This window comes from Oppia nitens, unplaced genomic scaffold (genome assembly GCF_028296485.1).
Source record: "Oppia nitens isolate AA-2021 unplaced genomic scaffold, nextdenovo-longstitch-racon4-pilon3 scaffold8_pilon_pilon_pilon, whole genome shotgun sequence".
Lineage (NCBI taxonomy): Eukaryota > Metazoa > Arthropoda > Arachnida > Sarcoptiformes > Oppiidae > Oppia > Oppia nitens.
In genome coordinates, this window is record NW_026533252.1 from 2560194 (window position 1) to 2576139 (window position 15946).

At 25.6% G+C, this 15946-nt stretch overlaps 3 protein-coding genes across 3 annotated transcripts; 2 read left to right on the top strand and 1 right to left on the bottom strand.

Moving 5' to 3' along the window:
• Positions 1 to 6164: 6164 nt before the first annotated feature.
• Positions 6165 to 7565, bottom strand: LOC128964326 (uncharacterized). The gene is made up of 2 exons (XM_054310911.1): positions 7214 to 7565; positions 6165 to 6910 (listed from the first exon to the last, which is right to left on the bottom strand). Exons 1-2 carry the CDS (start codon positions 7413 to 7415, stop codon positions 6165 to 6167), a joined length of 948 nt encoding a protein of 315 aa, XP_054166886.1. The 5' UTR covers positions 7416 to 7565.
• Positions 7566 to 7620: 55 nt separating this feature from the next.
• Positions 7621 to 11114, top strand: LOC128964327 (serpin B3-like). The gene is made up of 5 exons (XM_054310914.1): positions 7621 to 7644; positions 9840 to 9897; positions 9984 to 10498; positions 10599 to 10740; positions 10801 to 11114. The coding sequence occupies exons 1-5, from the start codon at positions 7621 to 7623 to the stop codon at positions 11112 to 11114; spliced, it is 1053 nt and encodes a 350-aa protein (XP_054166889.1).
• Positions 11115 to 11545: 431 nt separating this feature from the next.
• Positions 11546 to 15914, top strand: LOC128964328 (uncharacterized). The gene is made up of 8 exons (XM_054310915.1): positions 11546 to 11844; positions 11925 to 12433; positions 12528 to 12663; positions 12743 to 13035; positions 14211 to 14466; positions 14538 to 15046; positions 15183 to 15324; positions 15471 to 15914. The coding sequence occupies exons 1-8, from the start codon at positions 11562 to 11564 to the stop codon at positions 15770 to 15772; spliced, it is 2430 nt and encodes an 809-aa protein (XP_054166890.1). The 5' UTR covers positions 11546 to 11561; the 3' UTR covers positions 15773 to 15914.
• Positions 15915 to 15946: the final 32 nt, after the last annotated feature.

A 15946-nucleotide genomic window follows, 5' to 3' on the forward strand; every position in this document is an offset into this window, starting at 1 on the left:
CAACTAATAGACCTACTTATTTTATTTTAAATTAATTTATCAATAATAATTATTTCCAATACTATTGAAAAAAATGCTAAATAAAAACTTAAACCATTACTAAGTATAGCGTTTAATGTGCCAAATAATTTTAAATATTAAAAAGTAAAATATTTGTCATCTTTTTTTAAAAAAAAAATGAGAAAAAGTTGTCATCAAAAAAATTAGTATAATAATCAAAATAATAAATTTAAAGTCACAAAAAAATTGTTTCTAAATAATTTCAATTATTATGGATATAAATTTTATTTAAATATATTGCACAAAACTACACTTCAAATTTGAAATATTTAGTTTTGTGTAAACATAATACAAAAATAGCATTTTTAACCCAACAATCAAATAAAAATTATTATCATTTTGAAAGTTTTTGCATGAATACACAAAAATTTTTATGTTACAGCATTTTAATTACAACATTATACAAATAAACAACACATGGCATTATTATTATTATCATATATGCAATGTTCAATATATATAAATACAATATAAAGTGAAAAATAAATAATATATTAATTTTTAAAATAGAATTTAAATTAAATACATTTAAAATTACAATAAAAATCATAAATATATAATAATTTTATAACAGATAATATAATTAAAATTATATTACAATAGATTACAAATTATAATATAATTAAAAACAATAACTTTGTTGAATCTGATGGGAAAAGTGTACAGAATTTCGGTTAACATTATTTTGCTGTAAATTTTGACAATTATTATTATTATTATTACGACAGTAAATATGCAAACGATTTTTGATGAAAATGATATAAATTAGTGAAACAGCTAAGTGTAGTAAAATAATTGCAAATATATTTGCGGGTAAAGTGAATATCAATATAACTGATACGACAGCCGTGATAACTGTTGTTACAATCATTGTAATCACTCGATAGCGTAGGACAGCATAGATGGCCAGCAAATGATTACCACAATAGACGAGTAGTGATATGCAGAATGAAATGGCAAACATGGAGTTGTTATCATTGTTGATGGATTGCCAGCCAAATACCGGTGCCCGGAGCAGACCGACCAACAGTGCAATGATCAGACATATAATTATTATAAACAAATTTAGGCAAATATTGAACACTTTGAGACACTCGATGGTAGCGATGATAATGATTGGCTTATTTGTGTCACAGTTAGTTGTGTCGGCCATTAGTTATTTAAATGCATATTACATATACCAAGACATCTAAGAAATGACATAACAGTTATAATAGTTAGTGAAACGATTTGTTATTTGAATTTTACTGTATTATATATACAGTATATACACAGTATATATGTGTTTATTTAAGTTTTGCGATATACACGAGTGTCTGCTATTTTTCGCGCTGACAGCAAATGATTGCAATTTATAAATAGATATTATATTATTAATACATTGTATATGCATTTAGGCTTATTTATATGAAATTAGTTTCCAGCAGTATTGTCAAAAAAAATAATTACTTTATGATTAAAGTTAGATGACAAATTATATATAAATTTTTTTAACCCCCCTCCCCCCATGTCCAAACTTTTAAAAATAATTACTACTCGTAAATTATTATTTATTTAAATAAGTAAAGTGATAGAGTTAAATAATAATATTATTGATTATCATTAATGATTTATTATATACTGTACTAAAAAGATGAAATAATTATGAACTTTAATATAATTTTTAAAAAATATTATTTAATAATATTGTGTTAAATTGACAAACAATTGAAGTTTGGAGAAACAAAAATAGATTCAATTGATAATCATATGACACAAACAATTGTTTAATTCAAATCAATGGTTAAATCAAATGTCAAAATTCTGGTCATTTCTTTACTGACCAAATCCCGGATCATAACCAAAGTTTTGGTTACTAAACCCGATCCTAAAGTCGACTTCTTTGTCATCACAATTGTCTGTGAATTTATCAGTTGATTGTCTTCAACAAGTATTCAAATAATTTTCAATACACAAATAAAATTTCAATATTATAACTTTATATTTACTMTATATATTGATATTTTATTTATTTAATTAGAGTTGTTATAATAATAATGTTGATTATATGATTGCCACACAATTAGCTGATCGGCACCTGTATCTCGAAATCGTCTCTTGTAGTAAACAATGTATTACTTTGTAATGTTGTCGTTGCACTCAACAAATTACTACCAGTAGAGCAGCCATTACTGGCTATTTGGACGATATATATAATAGATATAATGATAATAAATAGCAGATTAAAATAAGTTAGTAGACATGGAAGTACTTCGTGTATCATCGATGGTATAGTTATCAGCATTATTGATGTCAAACTAGTAGTTAATATCAATAAAATTGTATTTTCAATGAATACAGCAATTATGTTGACTATATATACAATAATTGAAAAATAGTAGACAATAATCATCGGAATATTCATGAGATATATCAATGAATGGTCGGGTTGTGGACAGTAGTACAGAATATCCATCAATGATATACATATAACAAGTAAATACAGAATTAATAAAATAAGTTTTGTTACCAAATAATTGGTAACAACTGTACACTTCATTATCAAAAAAAAGTTTATTAATTAAAGAAACAAAATTAATACTATCTTTTAAAAATCAATATAAATTTCAATAATAGTTTCACTAATTTTAATTTTGTTGTTTTAAAAATATACTGTTATTTAAACTATTAGAAAAAGTTTATTTCAATAAATTTTATATTCAGTAATCTTTTTTTTTGTTTCTAATAATAATTAAATAACTCTATTATTATAAGTTTAATGTTACAAAATGCAAATACATTTTATTAATAAATATAAAATCAATCGATTTATATAACAAAATACAAAACAAAACATGAGTTTAATGTGTTATAAATTTGATGTCATTGCACACACTCTCATATAATTAAAGTACGAATACTACTATTACTACTAATAAAAAAATATTATTATTATTATTATTATAAAATTTATTAATAGTTGTGTTGTTTGTACTGAATTTTATTAAACAAAACTCTTAAAACTCCAAACCATTGATAAAACAAAACATTGGTTTTAAAGTGTTTTTCACTCAATTGACTCATAAATTTTCACTTCAACAACAAATTCAATGCAAATATTTGTTTTGCTATATTGTGTAATATATACTATAATTTGGGATCAATTTTGTTTTTATGCAACAGTTTATATAATAAACAATTTTCATTATATATTTTTAGAAACTATTAGAAACTAGTTTATACTTAAATATAATATTTGATAGATTTGACAGTAATTATCATTATATTTATTACAAATAACTTATAAAAACATTAGACTGTAATTATTTATTATATTAAATTCAGTAATTTTTAAAAATGTTAAAAAAAATTATTTATATAATTTATATATATTTACAAAAATTAAAAGTTTGACAAATAAAATGGGTAAAAATGCATAATAAATAATATAACATGAATTTACAATTAATGATATTTTTTAACACAAAATGAATTAAAATATTGAGAAAATTATACTAAAAAAAATACTAATATATTATAATAAAAACTAAGACAATGTCTAAGACATGTCACTGTTGTTTACGAGCAATAATTTTGAGACACTTTCTTGTTGTCCGTCGGATTAGATAAATAATGACCAAAAAAATTACAATTGAAATCATTAAATGAAGAGGTCATTAGTAAAGCTTGTATTTGAAATTCCCGGTTAAGTCTGGATTATGACGTCATTAGTAAAGCTTGTATTTGAAATTCCCGGTTAAGTCTGGATTATGACGTCATTAGTAAAGCTTGTATTTGAAATTCCCGGTTAAGTCTGGATTATGACGTCATTAGTAAAGCTTGTATTTGAAATTCCCGGTTAAGTCTGGATTATGACGTCATTAGTAAAGCTTGTATTTGAAATTCCCGGTTAAGTCTGGATTATGACGTCATTAGTAAAGCTTGTATTTGAAATTCCCGGTTAAGTCTGGATTATGACGTCATTAGTAAAGCTTGTATTTGAAATTCCCGGTTAAGTCTGGATTATGACGTCATTAGTAAAGCTTGTATTTGAAATTCCCGGTTAAGTCTGGATTATGACGTCATTAGTAAAGCTTGTATTTGAAATTCCCGGTTAAGTCTGGATTATGACGTCATTAGTAAAGCTTGTATTTGAAATTCCCGGTTAAGTCTGGATTATGACGTCATTAGTAAAGCTTGTATTTGAAATTCCCGGTTAAGTCTGGATTATGACGTCATTAGTAAAGCTTGTATTTGAAATTCCCGGTTAAGTCTGGATTATGACGTCATTAGTAAAAAGCTTGTATTTGAAATTCCCGGTTAAGTCTGGATTATGACGTCATTAGTAAAGCTTGTATTTGAAATTCCCGGTTAAGTCTGGATTATGACGTCATTAGTAAAGCTTGTATTTGAAATTCCCGGTTAAGTCTGGATTATGACGTCATTAGTAAAGCTTGTATTTGAAATTCCCGGTTAAGTCTGGATTATGACGTCATTAGTAAAGCTTGTATTTGAAATTCCCGGTTAAGTCTGGATTATGACGTCATTAGTAAAGCTTGTATTTGAAATTCCCGGTTAAGTCTGGATTATGACGTCATTAGTAAAGCTTGTATTTGAAATTCCCGGTTAAGTCTGGATTATGACGTCATTAGTAAAGCTTGTATTTGAAATTCCCGGTTAAGTCTGGATTATGACGTCATTAGTAAAGCTTGTATTTGAAATTCCCGGTTAAGTCTGGATTATGACGTCATTAGTAAAGCTTGTATTTGAAATTCCCGGTTAAGTCTGGATTATGACGTCATTAGTAAAGCTTGTATTTGAAATTCCCGGTTAAGTCTGGATTATGACGTCATTAGTAAAGCTTGTATTTGAAATTCCCGGTTAAGTCTGGATTATGACGTCATTAGTAAAGCTTGTATTTGAAATTCCCGGTTAAGTCTGGATTATGACGTCATTAGTAAAGCTTGTATTTGAAATTCCCGGTTAAGTCTGGATTATGACGTCATTAGTAAAGCTTGTATTTGAAATTCCCGGTTAAGTCTGGATTATGACGTCATTAGTAAAGCTTGTATTTGAAATTCCCGGTTAAGTCTGGATTATGACGTCATTAGTAAAGCTTGTATTTGAAATTCCCGGTTAAGTCTGGATTATGACGTCATTAGTAAAGCTTGTATTTGAAATTCCCGGTTAAGTCTGGATTATGACGTCATTAGTAAAGCTTGTATTTGAAATTCCCGGTTAAGTCTGGATTATGACGTCATTAGTAAAGCTTGTATTTGAAATTCCCGGTTAAGTCTGGATTATGACGTCATTAGTAAAGCTTGTATTTGAAATTCCCGGTTAAGTCTGGATTATGACGTCATTAGTAAAGCTTGTATTTGAAATTCCCGGTTAAGTCTGGATTATGACGTCATTAGTAAAGCTTGTATTTGAAATTCCCGGTTAAGTCTGGATTATGACGTCATTAGTAAAGCTTGTATTTGAATTTTAATATCATATATAATTATTTTTAAAAAAAATCTTATTGAATAATATTGTGTTTAATTGATAAACAAAATTAGATTCAATTGATAATCATATGACAAAAACAATTGTTTACTTCAAACCAAATATTAAATCAAATGTCAAAATTATAACTTTATATATATATTGGTTTTATATATTTAATTAGAGTTGTTATAATAATAATGTTAATTATATGATTGCCACACAATTAGCTGATCGGCACCTGTATCTCGAATTCGTCTCTTGTAGTAAACAATGTATTACTTTGTAATGTTGTCGTTGTATTCAACAAATTAAAGAAGTTTATACTTAAATATAATATTTGAAAGATTTGACAGTAATTGTAATTTATTACAAATTATTTATTAAACATTATTACTGTATTTATTATATTAAATTCAATAATTTTTAAAAATGTTACAAAACTATATTTATATAATTTATAGATATTTATTTACAAAAATTTAAAGTTTGACAAAAAAAATGGGTAATATTGCATAATAAATAATATAACATGAATTTACAATTAATGATATTTTTTACACAAAATGAATTAAAATATTGAGAAAATTATACTAAAAAAAAATACTAATATATTATAATAAAAACTAAGACAATGTCTAAGACATGTCACTGTTGTTTACGAGCAATAATTTTGAGACACTTTTTCTTGTTGTCCGTCGGATTAGATAAATAATGACCAAAAAAATTACAATTGAAATCATTAGATAAAGCGATTCAATGATTATGAAAATGATTGCATATCTCTCTATAAAAGTGGCCAAAATATATGGCGTGAATGAGACGACTATTTCCGATGAAAACATAAGTACTGTTCCGATAGAGTTTGAGATTTCTATGTATTGCTTAATGTAGGCAAACATTGACGGAAAAAGTGCCGAAAACCCGAAGCCGAGCACTATATTCGCCATTTGGACCATCAATAGGGAGTGATTGGAGAAAAATAGTATACAAAAACCGGTGATTATTATCAGAAAGTGATATTCAATCATATGTTTTGCTCGTATTTTAATTGATATCAAAACATTGATTCCGCGACCAATAGTGTATGCGGTGGCCATAACCGACATAATGCCGGCCGCTTTGCTTGATGTCAGTCGGAGTTCCATATTCTGGTAATACGAGGGACCAAATTGAAAGGCCAGTCCTTCGCACGCGTTGTAAAACATGAAGAATACGGCAAACAATAAGATCAGAGTTTTTCGCGGACTTTCGTCACTGCTTTTGAAGAGATTCTTCTTGTGTTCCGATTTCTTGCACTCGTAATCAATGGTCGTCTCGACAATCATTTGGTCCGACAATCGGTACTTCTTTATCATAAACATCACAACCAATAGCATTGGAACTATAATTATTTAAAAACAAATAACAAAAATAGTTTGAATTCAATAATTAAGTAAATAAAATAAATGAAAGTTAAGTAAATAAAAGTTTTTATAATTTAAAAAAAAACAAATAATTATCAATAATCTTAATCTATTGATTGAATAAATGTATTATATTTCATATAAAATGTAAAAGTGTTAAGTACTCAAACATTATATAACCTAAATATAGTTTATCTAACATTCAAACACTTTTATAAATAATTATTGAATTAAAATAAAAATGTTATTAAAATTGATAACAATTTTTTTTAAAAACTTACAAATAAATTGAATGACGCCATTGATAAGGAACGGCATTTTAAGGCTGTCTCGTCTCTCATCAATCAAATCAATTGTTTGTGTAGTTTTGTTGACAAACATGTCATCGTTGGCGACAATTTGTACCGTATTTGATACCAAAGAGTCGTCTTTGAGAAACATCTGATTAACAATCGGCGACAGTATAGTCCCGATGCCAAACATGAACTGTAATAACTGTAGTAACGGTGCCGACCGTTTCTGCCAGATCTCTATAAGCCATACGTTAACTATACTGTTCCAACAGCCGGAGCCTAGACCGACAATCAGACCGCATGTGTAGATGTGGGCCAATGATTGACAATATGGGATCAGTATTGATGACAATGATATTAATATCAAAAATATTGATACAGTTATTTGTCGATTAATGTATTTGAATAGAAATCCAACTGTAATATCATAAGGTTTTTTTTTGTAAATATTATTATAATTATTATTATTATAGTATTTTATTAAAAAACTTTTACTTACAAAGAGATCCGCATAAATAGCCGATAGAAACAAATGTATTAAATAATGAGATGCTGTTTATCGATGTGTTTAATATGTATTTCAAGTCAATCATTACAGCGAAAAACATATGTCTCGTCATTCCCTTTTAAAATATAAATAATTTTAAATATTATAATTTTAATTATTCATATAATATAATTTGAATATAAAACAACAAAAACTAAAATAAAATATATATTATTAAATAAAATACTTACAAATGCCGTGTGATTTAATAATAAAATAATTGTATAAACATATTTATCCCATTCATATTTTTTACTAGTAGTAGTAAATGTCATTTTTGTTTGTTAACAAAAATAAAAAATTATTTTTAAAAAATTTAACAAAAGTATTATTAATTTATTAGGTTTTAAAATAAAAACTTTTTTTTGATATATAATTTTTAAATAATATTTAACAGAATAACTAATTAATTATTTTAATTATTAGTTAATTTTTGTTTCTTTAAGAAATTTAATACATTAAGACATGTGTGTGTTTTTTTAATGAACACAAAATTCATAATTTGATTAATTGAATTAAATAATTATTAGCCGACACTTATTTATATACAATATATATACATATATTGTGAACCCGTTTTGCATGTGTGGCGCCAAACACTTTATGGCCATCACTTTGTCGGATCATTGGTTGTGGAGTTAATAATAATAATAATAATAATATGACAGACAATTTACAGGTCGTCCCATAGATATGAAGCTAACAAACTGTTCGCCCAGTTTTGCTGATAACATATCATATCAACAAAAAAATTAGAAATTAAAGTCATTACAAGAATAAATAAATAAATATAAATCACATTTTTTGTGTGCTATTGATTAAAAAAAATCAATAGTAAGGTATATTTTTTACATAAATCTATTTTTATATACAAATATTTTATACAAAAAAAAACTAAATTATGCTTATAATGCAAATTGTGTGCTAATAATATGCTAACTAATTAATGATAATATTGTTAATTTTATTTTTCCAATCATTAATTTTAATTAAAAATTATCGCTGCAAAAAAAATTATATAAAAAGTGAATAATTGATTAAAAAGTTTAAGAAAGTTTAAACAAACATAAGTTGCAAAGTCCTAAATGGCCTAAAAAATTACATTTAATATCTGCTCTAATTATTTGAAGAAAACATTAATGAAAAAAATGTTTTGATGATATTGACGCCAGTTTTTTGGATAAATGATAATATTTGATTAGATTTTTTAGTATTAAAAAAATATCTATTTATAAAACTAGTATAAACACACTTTTTTAATAATAATAATAATAATAATAATAATAACAGTTGTTATTAAACTTTTTATAAAAACATATACAAATACTGAATATAAACAGTATATACCGGTATAACATGAATGTCAATATTCTATGTGTGAAATTTATTTATATAAAAAAAAACAATTTTCTTATTACAATATACTTGAATTTATTTTCTAAATTTTCTAATTTCTATATTATATATAAAATACCTAATAGTATATATTATTCTTATTTATTTTTTTTTGCATTTTAATTTTAATCAGACATACAATTATTAGATCTAATTAATGATAATTTGTTGTCTTAATTAATGATTATGCTGGGAACTTATGCTGGGAAAATATTTTTGGAAAATAATTTGTCAAAAATGGAAAATTTCCATTCAGTTTAAAAATAATGTTATTAGAGTTAACTAATTTTCATTTATTTAATTTTCATTTATTAATAAACAGGAATTTATAGTCAAAAATCGAGAAATACAACATTCCTATAATATATGAGTAAAATTGTTTTACTTTAAAAAAAACAAGTCTAACATCAAATATATGAGACAGAGATAATCAAAACTATAACTTTAGCAAAAAAAATGACTAATAAAAAGTGTTTGACAAAAAATTTAATTATAATAATATCATTATTATTAGTAATTTTAAGTAATTTAAATGTTATTATTAGTGATAATATAATATTTTCTGATATTAATAATAAAATTGCATTCAATGTATTAAAATCTTTACCACAAAATCAAAACAACTTTTTTTCGCCTTTAAGTATAACCACTTCGTTGTTAATACTGTTAAAGGGATCTAATGGTGACACTGAAGATGAACTCCAGAAAGTTCTGGATATTAAAGCAAAAAGTAATTTATAAAAATAATTATTTTTTGTACATTTATTCTTTAATATAGAATATGTATATAAAATTTTCTAATTTTTTCATTAAAAGCCAATTTGACAGCACTTGAGGAGAGTTTGAAAACTCAATTGAAATCAATTGAATCACAAATTGATAAAGAAGTAAACATACGGTTAGCAAATCGCATACTTATATCAAACAAAAGTCCACTGTTGAAGACATTTGAGACATTTGTTGACAATATATTCAATACTCACATAAAAAGTGCTAATTTTATGAAAAACTATCATTTTCTGAGAGCCGAAAGTAATGAATGGATTAAAAGCGAAACAAATAATATATTTAAAAAACTTTTCGACAACGAGTTGTCCAGTAATACGTCGATAGCATTGGCCAACAGTGTCTTTCTGGAGGCCTTTTGGAAGAATGCTTTTACACAGAAATACACGACAAAAGACAACTTCTTTGATGAGACACAACCCGATGGCATATCAGTGGACACAATGAAGATATGGAAACAATACAAATACATTGTTAACAATTCATTAGATGTTATGGCAATTGAATTGCCATTTCGTTACGAAAGTGATATCTCATTAGTAATTGTATGAAAATTATGTTTTATATTAATATAAATTTATATATAAAAAATAAATTTTTATTTCATTTATTTTTCTAATTACTTGTATTGTACTAATAAATCAGTTAATGCCCAACAATGGACACGGATTAGATGAGTTAACCTTTAAGTTAGACATTCACTCATTGAAAGTTATACTCAATGAATTGGATGTATCGGAGGAAAAGAAATTGGTGTTATCTTTGCCTAAATTCACCATAAGATCAGGTATTCATAACAATCAGTGTAATTGATATTAATATTTATTGATTTTTTTTGTTTAATCAGAATATAATTTGGAGGACGTGTTCAACGGTTTGGGTCTAAAAACATTGTTTGACTCCACGGCTAACTTAACTGATATGACTGGCGACACAACTCTGCACTTATCTCATGGCATACATAAGGCATACATTGAGATCAAAGAGGAAGGTCTTCAGTCATCACAATTGTCTCAACTGTTATATTCGCCTTCAGTTCAGTTCAATAATCATCCGTTTGTGCGACACTTTCCCATCAAAGTTAATAAACCTTTTATTTTCATTATAAGAGATTATAATACAGATATAATGTTAGCAATGGGACAGTTGAGGACTCTATAAAATTTTATTTATATAATAAATTATGCTTTTATTTATTTATTTTTATATTTAAAAAATAATCATATTAGAAAAATTAATTTATTATATATATTTAATTTTACTAAAATGTTGTATTTAAAAATATAGAGTTATAAAAATTATTTTAAAACCCAAACTTGTTTAAATATATTATATAAGTAGATTAAACTAAATTTATTGATAAAATACAGTAAATAATTTTATTACCTAGTTCATAACAAGTTTAAACTTGAAAATAAATTATTGAAATTTTTTTTTTTAAAATGTTTACAATATTTGTTCACTTTTGAGATGACTTACCGGTTATACAACAAATTTACACTTTTTTTTTGTTGAAAACAAAGAAATAAAAAGTATCTAAAAAACTAACCATTAGTTTCTTAACACTTAACACTTAGCTTTTAGTCAGTCAGTCAGTCATCACTTTCAATGTCTAGTGAAACGATGAACAGAGAAAATATGTCGAAAATAACTATAATTTTCTCAATTATTTTATCGATAGCGCCGACAGTTATTCAGTCGGCAACAGAACTATCAAAACTTAGTGAACAAAACAATAGATTGTCATTAAATTTGTTAAATGTTTTGCCACAAAATCAAAATAACTTTTACTCGCCATTAAGTATCCAATACTCTCTGTATATGCTGTTGAACGGTGCAAATGGACGGACAGATACAGAGATCAAGACTTTATTTGGTATCAAACAAAATGGTAATCAAAAAAATTTTATGTCTAAAAACTTTTACATTTAATAACTTAAATTAATTATTTTAACATATTTTTAATTACAGAAACAATTAATACATTAAATAATGACATTAAAAGTACATTGAATTCAATGGGAGATAAAAACAATTTAATAGATTTTGTAATCCGTTTTGCAAACCGTATACTTATATCCAAAAACTTTAATTTGTCGACAAATTATGAGTCAATAATTCGGGAAAAATTTCTGTCGGCTATCGATTCGGTCGACTTTCGGTCCAATTCAGCCAATATTACTGATGATATCAATGAATGGATTAGACAGCAAACTAATGGCAAAATTGATAAACTTTTTAATAATCTAAATAATGATACACTGTTTGTAATATCCAATGCACTGTATTTGAGTGCCGTTTGGGAATATCCTTTTGATAACTATAGCACAATAGACACTGATTTCTATGGCTATCTTAGGACAACTAAAGTGCCGACAATGAGACAAATGAGAAAATATCGATACACTGATAGTCGGACATTGAATGCATCGGTTCTTGAATTGCCATTTATTGAAGAAAGCAATATATCGATGATTATTGTAAACAAAAATTTTATATAATTTATGATAAAAATATATTGAATGTGTTTTTTTGTTGGTATAACAATTCTATTATTATTATTATTTTTAAAAGATACTGCCAAATGATGGTTTAAACAAAACAATTGAATCATTGACATTGGATTCACTTAATAATGAGATCAACAGATTATATAACAAATCCAAATCACAAGTAAACCTAACGTTTCCAAAGTTTGAATTAGAAACTGGTATTTCATATTTATATAACTCTAAAAGTTTCAAACAGTTTAACATTTTTTTATTAGATAATAATTTTGTATATTTCAGAATACAATCTCCAGAATCCATTGAAACAGTTAGGGCTGAGCACAGTGTTTGAGTCTAATGCCGACCTGTCCGGCATAACTGGCAGCCGCAATGTACACGTATCGCAGGCCATACACAAAGCCGTGTTCAAAGTGACAGAAACGGGTGCCGAAGCGTCGGCCGCCGTTGGACTGGTCGGTGTGCCTCACATTTGGATACCGCCGGTTGAGGTCAAAGTGGACAAACCGTTTATATTTATTATAAGAGATATCAATACGGGTTTGATATTATTCTTGGGTCAGGTGCTCGACATATGAAATGTTTTAATTAAGTAATGTTTTTCTTTAGGATTACAATGATTTCAAAGTAATAAATGAAACAATTGTTTATTTATAAGTAAATTATTAATAAATATTATTTTCATATTTTTATTTATGTTTAAATTTTAATGATTACTAATTTATTTAAAATTTTTCAAAAATAAAATATTCAAAATAAAAATTATTAACAAAATTCCTTATAATATAATAGTAATTATTTTATTTAAAGTGATTGTGTTTATACACTAAAAATTAATTAGTAATTTCATGGCAACTGATAATATAGTTATTAATTATGTTATTTTGTTGATTACAGTATAATAACAAATGTTTCTTTGTTTTACATAAAAAAATATTAATAAAATATTTTTAAAAATTTTATATTTAAATGTGAAAAAATGCTGATAACATTGATAATTATATGCTTGATTTACTGCTGTAAATGAATCAATAAATTATATATGAAAACAAAATTGTCAAACAAGACAACAATAGAGACCTTCATTAATATTAACGACAAGTGTCTCATTACTGGCAATGTTTTATTTATTATATAATGAAAAAATAGTTTTATAATAAACAATAGTAAAAGTGACGGGAAATTAGCAAATAGTTGTTTTTAAAAGGATTAGTAAAAGTTTTTTTTATTAGGAAAGCGATGTCTTTAACTAATAATTATGATAATAATAATATTGTACTTATCCTTACATTACTAGACTAATGTCACTATTAGTTAATATAAAATTTATAATGTTTTTTGTTTAAAAATAATTACTGTTTGAATGTGTTTAATAAAGGGTTTTCAAAAATAAATTGTAAAAATTATTGCAATAAAAGTTGTGAAAAACCATAAAATTGTTAAAATAATATTTTGAATTTTATTATAATAATTATACTAAAATTAATAATAAACATTCAGTATTATGTGATTAATATTTAAATTGAAAAGTTTTCAAATCAGAGTAATGTGAAAGTGTTTTTGAATTGTTAATTGAAATTTTGTTTTACATTTTTTATTATTTTAATATCATAAATATTTAATTATTAAATACATTTTTGTCTATATATTGAGTGTTTTTTTGTTACATTTATAAACTAAAATATAATACCAAAACTTTAATTAAAAATTTTTGAATTATTATCAAATTGAACTTTTTAAATAAACAAAAATGTTGTTATTATCGATTATATTATTAATATTATTGTCAATTTTGACCATCAATTGTCAAGTGAGACATCAAAACGACGACAACTTGATTTCAATTAATAATAAGTTGGCTTTAAATCTGTTGAATACAATGCCAAAGGATGGCAACAATTTTTTCTCGCCATTAAGTATTACAACGGCTCTGATGATGGTATTGAATGGTGCCAATGGTATCACCGAACAGGAACTCAAACATATCTGCAATATTGGTGACAATGGTATATAAATAAATTAAAGTCACATTTTTCTAGATATATAAAAAATTAATTATTAAAATATACAATAATAGCAAATATCGCTACAATCAATGATGAAATAAAAATTATTTTGAAGTCTATAGTGGAAACCGATAACAAAGATTTAGTATTGAAATTAGCAAATCTATTGTTGGTTACCAATCAGTTATCATTGAATAAAGACTATAAACAATTGATGACCAATACGTTTGACTCGACTGTCGAGTCGGTCGACTTTGCAAATGACGGCCAAAAAGTTATCGATAATATTAATAAATGGGTGGAAATACATACCAATAATAAAATAACTGATTTAATTAAAATACCTTTGGATCCATTAACGGCAATGATACTGATAAATGCAGTCTACTTTAAGGGCACCTGGAGATACTTGTTTGATAAGAGTAGTACCAAAAAAGGCCAGTTTCATGACTGGGGTAACGATGAAACTGTTTCAGTCGATATGATGTCAATGAAGAGACGATTTAAAGTCAAAAATAGTAAACAATTGGACGCAAATGTCTTTGAAATGCCATTTATCGGAGACATGTCAATGATTATTGTAAGGATACTATCATTTTTCTTTGTGATTAACATTTTTATTAACTATATTTAACTATTATTTACTAAACAATGAGAACTGTTAATACTTTTCATAAACTATTTAATGAAAATTTATGTTTTTTTCTTTCTCACAGCTTTTGCCAAATGATAGGAAAGGTTTGGATTCAATGACAAAAAAGTTGAATTTAAAGACATTCAACGATACGATCTATACTGTTATCAATCGGAAAGGACAGTCCAATAGTTTATATTTTCCAAAGTTTAAGCTAAAAACAGGTATATCTTTAAAAAACATGACAAACCAGAGTCATAGAAACATAAACTATAGAATTATTATATGTTTTTTCAAATATAATTATAATAAATTTATAAAATATTTATGAAATCAATTTTGAAGTATTTTTTCTTTTAAATATTCACAGAATATAATTTGAAAGACTTGTTAAGACAATTGGGAGGCAATACAATGTTCACCGATTTGGCCGATTTTTCCCGAATCAATGGCCAGCAAAAGCTGAAAATTTCCGAAGCCGTACACAATGCCTATATAGAGGTCAACGAAGAGGGCGCAGAGGCGGCGGCAGTTTCGCGATTTCATTTTTTGACCCGAACTTTCCGGTCAGATCAGGTACGGGTTGATCGGCCCTTTATGTTTGCCATTGTCGACATCAAATCGGGACTTATTTGGTTTTTGGGCCAAATTCGTACTCTTTTGGAAAATTGATTTTATTATCTTAAAAAAATTATTTAAAAAATAATTTAATTGATAACATTTTGAAAAATACTTACTGTTTTTTTCATTTATTAAAAAAAATTAACATTTTATATGTAATAATATCACAATTAATTAATTATTAAATATTTAATACACACACACAAAAAAACCACTGAAAACTAA